The 14,397-nt window shown below is 42.7% G+C and overlaps 1 protein-coding gene across 1 annotated transcript in view; it reads left to right on the plus strand.

Annotated features, from left to right (window-relative positions):
* Nucleotides 1–14,397, plus strand: part of PYGM (glycogen phosphorylase, muscle associated) — a 1,234,135-nt gene that overhangs the window by 337,750 nt on the left and 881,988 nt on the right. Inside the window, exon 4 of the mRNA XM_073605061.1 lies at nucleotides 8,018–8,121. Within this exon, the coding sequence (XP_073461162.1) occupies nucleotides 8,018–8,121 (104 nt within the window). The remainder of the gene's footprint in view (nucleotides 1–8,017; nucleotides 8,122–14,397) is intronic.

Genomic DNA, 14,397 nt, shown 5'->3' on the forward strand with positions numbered 1-14,397 from the left:
CAATGTGGCTAGGTTGTGAAAAAGTTTCACCTATATGTTATTGTCTTACTTGGGAGGAGTAGCACAATGGGATTTGCATGCAATTCTAATGACACGTACACACAAGTGGAATGTCCGTCAGAAAAAGTCAGAGCTTTTTATCGTATTTTCCGACTGTGGGTATGCCCCATCAGACTTTTTCTGTCGAAAATTCTGACGGACTTAGATAGTGAACATGTTCTAAATTTTTCCGACGGAACTAATTACTATCAGGAAACCCGCTCGTCTGTATGCTGTTCCGACGTACCAAAAACGACGCATGCTAAGAAGCAAGTACGACACGGAAGCGCTCGGTCTGGTAAAACTAGCGTTCGGAATGGAGATAGCACATTCCTCATGCTGCAAAATCTGTGATCGTTTAATGTAGCGCATTCTTTTGTGGTTTATAATGCTAGAAGAATTAACTTGTTTTGCTGCTGATATTCACACAGAACTCTCACAAACTTTTTTCTTTATTATTTCTCGTGATATCATGAATAATCTTTTATTATTTTAAAGCCAGATCTCCAGAATAATGTTGAGAATTATTTTTTATAGTCATATTTTTTATCGTTTTTTTTTCATCAAGATCTCCTCTTTTTTTGATTATTGCAAAATTATTTTCTAGTGGTCTCCAGAATTTTTTTTTTTTGGTGTGTCAAGTTACCACAATAACATTATTATCTTGTATTTTGTAACCTTAAGGAGGCTGGTTGGTGTCCCTTGTTAATTTGACATTGTCTTTTTGAAATGTACCTGCCTACTCATAAACAATCTGTCCTATTTTAATAAAAACACATATAGGCAAGTATTTTCTCAAAATAAAATATCCATTTATTCTGTTTAACAAAATAAAGAGGAAGGCAACGCTGGAGAAACTTTTGGAATTTGCGAAGCCTTTTGGCCCCAGGGCACACCAAGTCTGTGTGAACAAAAAATTTTATCTTGAGGAGTCCATATAATTTTGAGCCCAATCTGGTCCAGGACTCCCCGAGATCAGGACCAGCAGCAGATGATATCTATGTCCCCAGGCTGTGGTACTACACCAGCCTGCGTCTTCTGTCAGACCAGACTGAACCCAGGCCATCACTTTCCTCTCTTCGCTGCAACCTTCCCTCCACGCATCCCTGCAGCCTTCCTTGGAGGCTGTGGCTCTGGTGGTGGACTTGTGGCAGGAGGAGGAGGAGGATAGGTGAGATCATATATGTGGCTGTTCTCTGTCAGCTGGCCCAACAACCTCTTCTGAAGGCCCTCAAAAATAATTCGCTCACAGAGCAAGTGTTGGCCCTCCTCCAATTTCAACAATCTTGTGGCTATATAGCAGCCATAGACCTCTTCAGCATCTGGGGGGCCTCTGAGCACATCACTCGCTTCCCTAATGAGGCCCAGTGCTGCCTCCTCCATCCTCGTCCCCTTCCTGGGCCTTTTTGTTTGAAGGCAGAGGGGAGACACCTGGGATTGGGTGAGGCTCCTACTGGGGCCAGCCATCTCCTGGCTGACACTGGGCCCCGCTCACCTCCTGGCTGTCACTGGGCACGTCCACCTCCTGGCTGTCACTGGGCACGGCCTCCTCCTGCCTGCTACTTTCCAGACCCTCCTCCTGGCTGGGCTCATCCTGTGTATAAAAAAGAGACAGTTTCAGTTTTTGCTTCATCAATCAAACAGAATTTTTAGCTCATGACTTGCAAATTGAATGTTAATAAATAGAAAAGACTATCATTCTGACCCCAGCATTTTTCTTTCTTGTCCCAAACCTTTTGGCCACTACTGTCTATTCATATGTAAATCACTTTGTTTAAAATCATCAATTATAACATCTAGTTAATATAATTAATATTAGGACAATAAATATGTTTACAAATAATATACCTGGCTCCAGCTGGGCGCATCCACTTCTTCCAGGATGGAAGGCCCAGGTTGTTCCTCGTCAGCCTCTGCTGGGGTTGAGGGAAGGGTGGAGGGAAGGCTGCAGGGAAGGGTACACTCGTTATTGCACTTCCTTTTTCTAGTCCCGTCGTACGTGCTGTACATCACCACGTTCTGGACGGTCGGACTTTGGTCAGACTTTGGTTTGACCGTGTGTAGGCAAGGCTGCTTGAGCGGAATTCCATCGGAGAGTTTATTCTGAGTTTATTCCGACGGCAAAACCGGTCGTGTGTACGCGGCATAAATATACCCATACTGTGTGTTAGGAAATCGTATTAATTGATAAATTTGTATTTATTTAATTTTCCAAAAAAAGTGTGACAAGTAATGAAATATTCAAAAGACTCATCATGTCTCCTTAAAAAATACGTTTGCATGTTTGCTTTCCAAAATGCGGTCATTTTGTCTGTCCTGGCGCTCTATGGTCTTCAAGCATGATAGGCAGTCAGGAAATTAGATGCTCCCTGAAAGCTTGAAGGTGCTTCTTAAATTTTTTGATTTTGGGCCTCTTTAGGCTACAAAAAAGTCTCAGACATGTGGTATTTCTCTATTTGGGAGGAGTAGCAGAATGTGTCCTGGGGTGTAATTCTAAGTATGTCCATGCTGTGTGTGGGAAGTTTCTTATTAAATTGACAACTTTGTATTAAAAAAATGTGTTTCTTTCTTCATTTTCAAAAAACTTGTAGCAGAAAATATGATCTTCAAAATACTTAGAGGAACTGCAGTCTGCTCACCTAATTTTTAATAAAAACATCTTTGCCATTCTGAAGCTTCCCTCCAACCACTTTGCACATAATTACTGTATATATATACTGTGATTCTGTACTTGCCAAATATGCTGCAGAAATCTCCCTCCACTGGCTGCATCCATTTTACCTGTGGGCAGCTTGAAGCTGCTACCTGTTCACTTCCTGGATTTACACAGACACACTGAGGCACACCTCCAGCTCTGCAGCTTTCATTGGCCCTCTTATGACTCATCCCCCCTCTCTTCCTGGCAAAGAGAGTGAGAGAGAGAGAGAGAGAGAGATGTGCATGATGTCATAAGCCTAGGCTTTTTACCAGACAAGAAACGGGAAGTGATCTCAAGAAATGTGATAGGAATCTTTTAGATTGTAAGCTCTAATGAGCAAGGCCCTCTGATTCCTCTTGTACCAAATTGTATTGTAACGGTAATGTCTGCCTTCATTTTATAAAGCGCTGCACAAACTGTTGGCACTATATAAATCTTGTATAATAATAATAGGAAGTTAGGATTCCGCTGCATTATGTCCCTTAAAAGCCTGAAGGTGCTCCTCAGATTGTGAGCTCTCTTACTCTCAGGAGAAGTAGAAGAATGTGTTGGGGTGTAATTGTAAGTATGCCAATGTCATGAGTGAGAAATTATTTGTTAAAATGACAACTTTGAGAAATAAAATCAAATTTTATTTACTTTCTCCATTTTCTAAAAAATTGTGGCAGAAGGGTAAAACTTCAAAAAGCTCACCATGCTGCTTAATTAATACATTGTATGACACACATACAATCTAGGTGTGCACTAAATCAAACAATTAGTCAATCGCCAAACAAGATGTGTGATATGTTATTTCTTGCATGATATGCAGGAAACAATATGTTGGTAAGACAACAAGATGATTGTTGTCTTGTTCTCATAACATAGCAAAACAATTTGTAGAACATCATAAATCTGGTGTGGAATCCTTTAGGTACAGATGAATAAAAAATAGACTGTCCCATCAGACGTGATTATTTTTCTTTGCTGATCATCAAAAAGTATTTTGGATACTTACAATGGACGCTCACATCTCTAAGGAATAGGACGTGACACATTATGAGTAGAGTCATCTCCTATTCCTTTATCTATACCCCTCCCCCTTCCCTCCACCCCTCCTCTCCCTTTCTCCTCAATCCCCCTGGCCCCCCCACCCCTTTACCTTCTTTGCCCACTTCTTTCCCTCTAGTCTTTATTTTTATTTTATTTTTCTTATTAAGGGTTCACTATGCAAATGTAAACTGTTTAGGAAATATTTACTCTACATACATTCAGTGACATCACTGAGCCCTGTGCCGTGAATGGCAGCTCCCATGCATGCGTGGGAGTGACGTCATTGTGGCTCCGGCCAGTCACAGAGCTGGAGTCCGTGAACCCGGAAGCAAGACGGGTGAAGATGGAAGCGGCCTCCAGCAATGACATTGCATCGCTGGAATGCTTAGTTTTCAGGTAAGTTTCACATAATGTGCTAGTATGCGATGCATACTAACACATTATGGCTTTACTTTGCAGGTAAGAAAAAAAACAAAAAACGCCCAGTGGTTTACAACTGCTAATGCGCAGAGGACTGAAGGTTTTCATGTAGATACAGATAGTTCTTTGTTTAAGTGATAACTGGCAGTTGTGTCAATTTACATAGAAGTGGAAGTTTACGCCAGGTCCAACTCGCCTTTCAACTTTCCATTGGTCAGTACAGCCTCTCTCTTTGTTGTGATTAGTGAAAAGGTATATAAATACTTGGTGGTTGTGTTTTAGTGTGCACCTTTCTCCTAGCTTGACAAAGGGCTGAAATGTGAAATTTTTGAAATGGGAATGTTGTTTGTTTTTTTCTTCTTTGCCGTTTTATCAATTGTTCATAAAATTATGAAAGAGCTTTTAATATGGATAAAGACTTCTATGCGGATATTATGTTCTTGCATTATAACATAATTATGCACCGTGGATAACATTAAGATTCTGATACAGTCAATAGAGTACTCAAAATATTGTGATGCATAGCTTACATGTGTTTGCGCTCAAATCCATCCTATATAGCTAAATACAAAGCTGAAATCACTTCCCCAGATCCCTATACTGTATTACTTTATTACCTATCAATATATTTTTTTCAAAACAATGTATTACAGGGTGCTTTTTTGGTGCTGCTGGTTCAGTATCTAAAGGAACATTAGTGTAGTTGTCTCATTTGTGTAGACCCAAATAAAATCACCCTTTTTCTCTCCATCTTTCTTTTTTTTGTTTTTCTTTTATTTCATCCTACAATATTCAGAAAAACATAAAAGATTATATGAACAATTTGATTATATATTGTAAAGCAGTTGACCTGATTGGGCCCCACAGTTACCATAACCATGTCTCCATCCCTGTATGAGCATTAAAAAGCAAAAGAGAGGGGTAGTGGGACTTTAAATGAGGCATGGGTAGGTCTTTGAAAAAGTCTAGGATACCTTATATTAAATTAAATATCACCACCCCTTAAGGGGCTTAAAGCTGTATAGCCATAGAGAATTGCTAATCAAAGAAATACATAGACATCAGTTCATGAGTAATAATATAATAATAATATAATGCATCATAATATACAATACATAAATCATGCACATAAAGGCATAATAAAAATAGTAGTCATGTTGATAGAAACGTTGTTTATAAACGCTGTTCATAAAATAATTGATACAAGCAATCACAATTCTAAAATGGATATACAAAAAAGGTGAACAAGGTATTCCAAATAACAGTGTTAGTATGTATAAATGGTATACGATAGAATTCATAGATGAACCAAACTTGAAATGGCAACCCTGAGTGTAGACTCTACGCGTTTCATGGCGTTTAAAGCCAATCATCAGGAGTGGGATGCATCAAGAGATGACTAGAAAAATAAATAAAACAAATAAATAAATAGATCATTGGAGTCTCGATTAAATCATGCTTACACAAGGCAAAGCAGGTATTTTGGAATATATAAATGCACATTACCTATTGGCAGCAACCCAGTACATAACCCAACAGTCCAATTATGGAATAATGAGGGTGGCCTTGAGAGAGCTGTCTCCCCCGGGGTTGAGGCCAAGTACACACAAGGCTAACCCCCAAACCGAAAGTCTCCATAGGAGCTGGAGAATCGGAGAGGGGGTGGAGAGGAACAGCAGCCAAGGAGAGAGCCAGACAACCAAAACACACTTCCAAAGTCGGAGGCATACATGTATGGGCCACAGATGAAATTCTGCAATAAATGAAAGAAAAAAGGATAATGAGGAGAAAATATGTAACAAAGAAGATGGGGATGAGTGTGTCAAAAGAAAAAAAAAAAAAAAAAATTATGAACAAATGTTGTAAATGAAGGGAAGTAAAGTGTAAAACCAAACTGGCACTAAAGTGTATGTCTGACACCTGCCCCAAAAATAACTGGGTGGTGAGAACCAACAAACAAAAGATATATATATAAATAATGTATACTAGCATGTTGCCAATATGTTGGTATTTAAATGAGAGGCGTAGAAATAAATAAATAAATAGTGCACACCTGTATAAAGAGAAATCAAGCATAATGTGAATAGGTGTGTGATAGTAATGGTGGGAGGAGAAATAGCCTGATTACCTGAGGTGTGGATGAAGACCCATATATCCTCTCCTCCTGAGAAAAAGTGTGGAATGAACTGCCGGCTCATCCCGACCTTTGTATCCTCAGCCTGAAGGCGTGTCCCAGCCAACGTTGGCTGGGACACGCCTTCAGGCTGAGGATACAAAGGTCGGGATGAGCCGGCAGTTCATTCCACACTTTTTCTCAGGAGGAGAGGATATATGGGTCTTCATCCACACCTCAGGTAATCAGGCTATTTCTCCTCCCACCATTACTATCACACACCTATTCACATTATGCTTGATTTCTCTTTATACAGGTGTGCACTATTTATTTATTTATTTCTACGCCTCTCATTTAAATACCAACATATTGGCAACATGCTAGTATACATTATTTATATATATATCTTTTGTTTGTTGGTTCTCACCACCCAGTTATTTTTGGGGCAGGTGTCAGACATACACTCTAGTGCCAGTTTGGTTTTACACTTTACTTCCCTTCATTTACAACATTTGTTCATAATTTTTTTTTTTTTTTTTTTTCTTTTGACACACTCATCCCCATCTTCTTTGTTACATATTTTCTCCTCATTATCCTTTTTTCTTTCATTTATTGCAGAATTTCATCTGTGGCCCATACATGTATGCCTCCGACTTTGGAAGTGTGTTTTGGTTGTCTGGCTCTCTCCTTGGCTGCTGTTCCTCTCCACCCCCTCTCTGATTCTCCAGCTCCTATGGAGACTTTCGGTTTGGGGGTTAGCCTTGTGTGTACTTGGCCTCAACCCCGGGGGAGACAGCTCTCTCAAGGCCACCCTCATTATTCCATAATTGGACTGTTGGGTTATGTACTGGGTTGCTGCCAATAGGTAATGTGCATTTATATATTCCAAAATACCTGCTTTGCCTTGTGTAAGCATGATTTAATCGAGACTCCAATGATCTATTTATTTATTTGTTTTATTTATTTTTCTAGTCATCTCTTGATGCATCCCACTCCTGATAATTGGCTTTAAACGCCATGAAACGCGTAGAGTCTACACTCAGGGTTGCCATTTCAAGTTTGGTTCATCTATGAATTCTATCGTATACCATTTATACATACTAACACTGTTATTTGGAATACCTTGTTCACCTTTTTTGTATATCCATTTAAGAATTGTGATTGCTTGTATCAATTATTTTATGAACAGCGTTTATAAACAACGTTTCTATCAACATGACTACTATTTTTATTATGCCTTTATGTGCATGATTTATGTATTGTATATTATGATGCATTATATTATTATTATATTATTACTCATGAACTGATGTCTATGTATTTCTTTGATTAGCAATTCTCTATGGCTATACAGCTTTAAGCCCCTTAAGGGGTGGTGATATTTAATTTAATATAAGGTATCCTAGACTTTTTCAAAGACCTACCCATGCCTCATTTAAAGTCCCACTACCCCTCTCTTTTGCTTTTTAATTTGATTATATACATTTTCTGCTTTTCTCTTTATAATGCAAAATGTACTAAGGTACTGTATATAACATTGTTATAGCTTTCTATATTTTTATGGTTGTTATAAAGAAAGTGTTAGTTTTGTTTTGCTTTACAGTATAGGAAAGAATTGTAGTTTAGTTCATATAGTATATTTTTAGTGAACTTCTGTTTTGCATCAGAATCTCTTATAATGGGCTGTAACTATATTCTTTATTTCTCATATGCAGCCTGCTTTCTGGACTCAATGGCAACTCTTGGGCTTGCAGCATATGGCTACGGTATCCGATACGAGTTTGGAATTTTCAACCAAAAGATTAGCAATGGCTGGCAGGTTTGTAATAATTATTTAACAAATAGCTTAACATATAGGTATAAAGCATTGTAAATACATAACAGGCCTTTTTTTTTGTCAGAGAACAGGTACTTACTCCCCATACCCCAGGACCCCTTGTCTTCACTTTTTCCCAGCACCCCTTCCTTTTGGAGATCTTATTTTCCCACACAAGCATAATATTATGCACCACCTCTTACTGTCCTCCCTATTCCACTCTCTATTAACACCCTTACCTCACAGCCCCTCTGTGGTCCTTGACTGTGCCTTGATTTTTGACTTAAGTTAACCTTAAAGATTTTCCCACGCCGTATTTTTCTTTCCATTCTGGGCAGACTGAAAAAGGGGTTAGATTGTATGCTGGGTTCTGTATGGTTGTCTGGCTCCCCCATTTTTCTCGCTTACTATCCCAATAGCTGTGTTATACCCTATCACACAAGGGGGGTTATTTACGAAACAGAAAAAGGGAGTATTTTTGCGCTACTAAGAAATATTCTGTTAATTAAGATGAATCAGCAGCCAGCATCACCAGTATAGCAACTGTATAGTGAGTGTACAAATATTATATAAATGCAGCGCTAAGTGACGTTTAACATGCGTTCAGTGAGTACAGAAACATATCACATTGCATGAATGGTGTGTGTACCCAGCAACAAAAATGTGTTCATAATTCGCAAAAAAACACAATATAACTCATGTGGAACACTCTTTGGTATAAACCCTATATTACAAGGTAAAACAAAACTTAACATATATATATATATTCAGTGCATACAAAAGAAACTAATGTGTGTTCGGAGCATCCAAAGATGTATCACCTTTCATAAGTGATAGGAGTGATAGGATGCCCCTGTAGATGGACACTTGTCCGAAACATGTCGGGTTGCTGATTGCTGTTACCTTGTCACCACGCTAACAAATTTTTTATCTGACTTGTGATCACTTGTACAACTTTTTTACCCTGATGCCTGTGAAACATCTGCTTAACTGTTGAGGATTTCAAATAAACCTGCTTTTATTGGTTCATGCACCATGTAGAGATTCCCTTTTTTTCCCTTATGTGGATGTCATATGATTTGGTGAGAACTACATCTCTTTTGCCACTTGTATGCTGTGAGAGGGGAATCCATCCATCCATCCATCCATCCATCCGATTATTAACGGTCCATCCTGCTCTTGAGGTCGTTTTGGACGCACTGACCGGTACCTTCTATTGGCACGTTCCAACAGGTCTACAGTGAACACCCTTAGGATCAGTTGGATCCATAAGCTCATATGACACCCCGCCGTACGGTGTGAGTGTCCACCTTTTCTGGTAAGTGCATTTACCCCTCCACTTCTATATGAAACCTGCATGCATAAGGAACATCTACCAGATGTAGCAACATATACTGGATTTCTTCTCTGCCACTTGTCTTTTAGTGCTGCTGTTACTGATTTTTCCACTTGTGGACTATAATTTGGTTATAAGTGTTTTTTTTGTTGTTTTCATACAATTCCACATCTTTGTTGAATATACACCCAGATCCTTTATAAAAGGTGACACCTATCACTTATGAAAGGTGATACATCTTTGGATGCTCCGAACACACATTAGTTTCTTTTGTATGCACTGAATATATATATATGTTAAGTTTTGTTTTCCCTTGTAATATAGGGTTTATACCAAAGAGTGTTCCACATGAGTTATATTGTGTTTTTTTGCGAATTATGAACACATTTTTGTTGCTGGGTACACACACCATTCATGCAATGGGTTATTTACGAAAGGCAAATCCACTTTGCACTACAAGTGCACTGCAAGTGCACTTGGAATTGCAGTCGCTGTAGATCCGAGGGAGACATGCAGGGAAAATAAAAAAACAGCATTTTAGCTTGCACATGATTGGATGATAAAATCAGCAGAGCTTCCTCTCATTTCAGATCTACCCCTCAGATTTACAGCAACTGCACTTCCAAGTGCACTTGTAGTGCAAAGTGGATTTGCCTTTCGTGAATAACCCCCAAGGTGCCATTGGAACAGGAAATCTCCTTAGGACAAACCTAAACAATTCATCCACTAAATCATATCCTTATTCTCCAAAAATCATCCATAAACATCCACTATTTAATGACTCTGTAAGTGACTTTTCATGAAATAATTTCCTACTATGTTTTTCTGCCTCCTTGTAACATCCGTTTCTCCCTCACTTCCATTTGTATGGAAGGAGCAGTACATATTATAGGTGGTCTTGTAAACTGCTCTATACGCACTATAAATCCCATAGTCAATCTCAGGAGTGAGCAAGAGAAAGTGGCTACGTTCAAGAGATGGTACATTTTTTTGTTAAAAATGCACACTTGAAAAGTATTTTATTTTTTTAAATCAGAGTTTAGTCCCACTTTAATATCAAATCAGACAGACCTTTGCGCTACATAGTAGGCTGGTAGCTCCTTCAGCCTACTAATTAAGGGGAGTGGTTAATTGGTCACAGGTGCTTGAGGCCTATATAACCTTGTGTAGAGCACATCTGAAATTGCCAGACTGCTGGTTGGAAGCTAAACAGTGGGGACCTTGAGTGGAGAGTGAACAAGTCTTGCTTTTTGACTGCTGGTGATTGCTGGGTTGCATTTTTAGGTTCTTTTTGGGGCTTTTCCTTGTAGCTTTTTAACACCTTTTTTGACACTTTTTAAACAGTTTTTTTTTCTTTGCTTCCTTCAGCCTACTAATTAAGGGGAGTGGTTAATTGTGGCCTATATAACCTTCTGTAGAACTCATTTTGAGCCTGCTCATCTTTGAGTTTGCTGGAACTTAGACCAAGTGGAACTGGACTAAGTGGTGAGTTAAAAACCAGAGTTAGTGGAACTGGACTAAGTGGTGAATTAAAAACCAGAGTTGAAAATAGGAGGTTATAACAGGGGTCATAGTACCTGTGTAGTGTGAGTACCTGAGTGTTTTCTGAGTAGTGGTTGTGGATCGTTAGTACTTGTGTATTGTGTACTGTGTACTTGTGTATTGTGAGTGCACGTAGGTCTGCGGGTGCACGTAGGTCTGCGGGTGCACGTAGGTCTGCGAGTGCACGTAGGTCTGTGAGTGCACGTGTATTGTCTTGTTGATTACCTGTGTATTGTCTTGGTGAGTACCTGTGCATTTTCGTGTTGAGTATTAGTGTCAGGAAGCTAGTTGTTAGGTAATTTGGACAGGGTATAATCCCCAATCCTCATTAAATGTAATAGGTACGATGCCCGGGGGGTGGAGAGACGACCCGTAGTACATCTTGCGGCATGTATACGTTCCTTGATCATCCGATCGAGGGTGAATACTACTGTGTAAAATGTAAGCACATTGTTTCCCTGGAATCTGGGAAAGCAACTGTCAGCACTGAGAAGTCCCTCCATACTAAAGGAGAGCCAAGAATGTACACGGCAGGGGCCAGCACAGAGGCGGGTGGCAGACAAAGAGGTACAGGCACTAGGAAAGAGTAGATGGGTGACAGTCAGGAAGGGTAGAGAGGGAAGTGCCAGGGATGCCGATCCAGGGCTAGAGCATCCTGAGAAGTACGTCATTGACAGGGAATTTAGTAGACCAGACTGTGTGGACTGCACAGAAGGAACCAAAAACACAGGTAAGTGAAAAATAATGGTGTTTATTAAATGGGTGACAAATAAATGAAATATAACAGTGCAAAACAACCATAGACCCACAAACAAATGGTATATACAAATGGATGGGAAATACTGTAATCGTAACAAAAGCCAGGCCGAGGTTGTACACAAGGAGGTCAGTCAGATGGGAAAGGACAGGGAACCAACAGGACAGGGAGAGGATGGATGGATAGGCTGCAGGGCAGGGATAAGGGAAATCAGGAAACCAGAGGGACAGGTCCAGGATGGGCTCAGGATAGGGATCGGATCAGGTCAGGACAGATGCAGGCTCAAGGTCAAGATAACAGGCAGCAAGATCAGGGCACAGGGAGAGAGACACCAAGGCAAGGATGTGAGGGCTTGCCGGGTATTTATCAGACTGCAGTGATTTGACCTCACGTTACTCCTGAGCGCAGAGAGTGCTGTCTGCTCCACACTGCCGGAATATACCCGCTGGTGGACACCGGTACTACGGCCCAAGGTGCAACAGTGCCACCAGCAGGTGAGTCCTCTTATTACAGGGCTTAGGTATTGGAAGACACCCGCTGGTGGACACTGGTACTGCGATCCAGGAGACCGATAGCGCCACCAACGGGTGAACCTTTTCATGACAGTACCCCCCCTCAAAGGAGCGGCCTTCGGCGCTCCAACTAGATGAAATTGTCCAAAGTTCATGGCCTCAAACCGAACAACAGATGAGGGCACGTCAGGCTGGGCATCGGGTACTTCAGGCTGGGCATCAGGCACCTCAGACTGGGCAGCGGATACATCAAACCGGACAGGGGGCACATCAGAGCAGACAGCGGGCATATCAGAGCAGACAGCGGGCACATCAGAGCAGACAGCGGGCACATCAGAGCAGACAGCGGGCACACCCGAGCAGACAGCGGGCACATCCGAGCAGACAGTGGGCACATCCAAGCAGACAGCGGGCTCCGGGTCGTCGAGCTGGACAGCAAGCTCCGGGTCATCAGGCCAAACAGAGAGCACCGTAAGGGCAGGCTGGATCACAGGCACAACAAACTGGGTAACGGGCCCCGGCCCAGTGGGCTGGGTAACGGGCCCCGGTGCAGTGAGCACTGGTCCGGCAAGCTGAATAATGGGCACTGGCTTAACAGGCACCGGTTCAGCAGACTGGGTAATGGGCACCAGTTCAGCAGACTGGGTAACGGGTACCAAAACTTCAGGCTGACACACGGGCACCAAAACTCCAGGCTGACACACGGGCACCAAAACTTCAGACTGACACACGGGCACCGAAACTTCAGGCTGACACAACAATAACAAGACATCTGGCTGGAAGGCAGGCAACAAGACACCAGGCTGGAAGGCAGGTACCAAGCCCCGCTTCTCAGACATCAGACTGAGAAGCGGGCACATCAGACGGGGAAGTGGGGACATCAAGCTGGAAGGCAGGCAACGAGACATCAGGCTGGAAGGTGGGCACATCAGACTGGGAAGTGGGCATCAGACTGGGAAGCAGGCACATCAGACTGGGAAGTGGAGACATCAAGCTGGAAGGCAGGCACCGAGACATCAGGCTGGAAGGCAAGCATCGAGACATCAGGCTGGAAGGCAGGCACATCAGACTGGAAAGTGGGTACAGACTGGGAAGCGGGCACATCAGACTGGAAGGCAGGCATCGAGACATCAGGCTGGAAGGCAGGCACATCAGACTGGAAAGTGGGTACAGACTGGGAAGCGGGCACATCAGACTGGAAAGTGGAGACATCAAGCTGGAAGGCAGGCACTGAGATATCCGGCTGGAAGGCAGGCACCGAGACGTCAGGCTGGAAGGCAGGCACTGAGACGTCAGGCTGGAAGGCCGGCACCGAGACATGCGGCTGGAAGGCAAGCATCAGGACATCAGGCTGGAAGGCTGGGACATCAAACTGGAAAGCGGGCACATCAGGCTGTAAGGCAGGCACATCAGACTGGAAAGCGGGCACAGACTGGGAAGCGTGCACATCAGACTGGAAAGTGGAGACATCAAGCTGGAAGGCAGGCACCAAAACATCCAGCTGGAAGGCAGGCACTGAGACATCAGGCTGGAAGGCAAGCATCGAGACATCAGGCTGGAAGGCGGACACATCAGACTGGAAAGCGGGCACAGACTGGAAAGCGGGCACATCAGACTGGAAGGCAGGCATCGAGACATCAGGCTTGAAGGTGGGCACATCAGACTGGAAAGCGGGTACAGACTGGGAAGCGGGCACATCAGACTGGAAAGTGGAGACATCAAGCTGGAAGGCAGGTACTGAGACATCTGGCTGGAAGGCAGGCACCAAGACGTCAGGCTGGAATGCAGGCACCGAGACGTCAGGCTGGAAGGCAGGCACCGAGACGTCAGGCTGGAAGGCAGGCACCGAGATGTCAGGCTGGAAGGTGGGCACATCAGACTGGAAAGCGGGCACATCAGACTGGGAAGCGGGCACATCAGACTGGGAAGCAGGCACATCAGACTGGAAAATGGAGACATCAAGCTGGAAGGCAGGCCCTGAGACATCCGGCTGGAAGGCAGGCACCGAGACATCAGGCTGGAAGGCAAGCATCGAGACATCAGGCTGGAAGGCGGGCACATCAGACTGGAAAGCGGGCACAGACTGGAAAGCGGGCACATCAGACTGGAAGGCAGGCATCCAGACATCAGAC

The sequence above is a fragment of the Aquarana catesbeiana genome, linkage group LG11 (genome assembly GCF_042186555.1).
Source record: "Aquarana catesbeiana isolate 2022-GZ linkage group LG11, ASM4218655v1, whole genome shotgun sequence".
In the NCBI taxonomy this organism is placed as follows: Eukaryota; Metazoa; Chordata; class Amphibia; order Anura; family Ranidae; genus Aquarana; species Aquarana catesbeiana.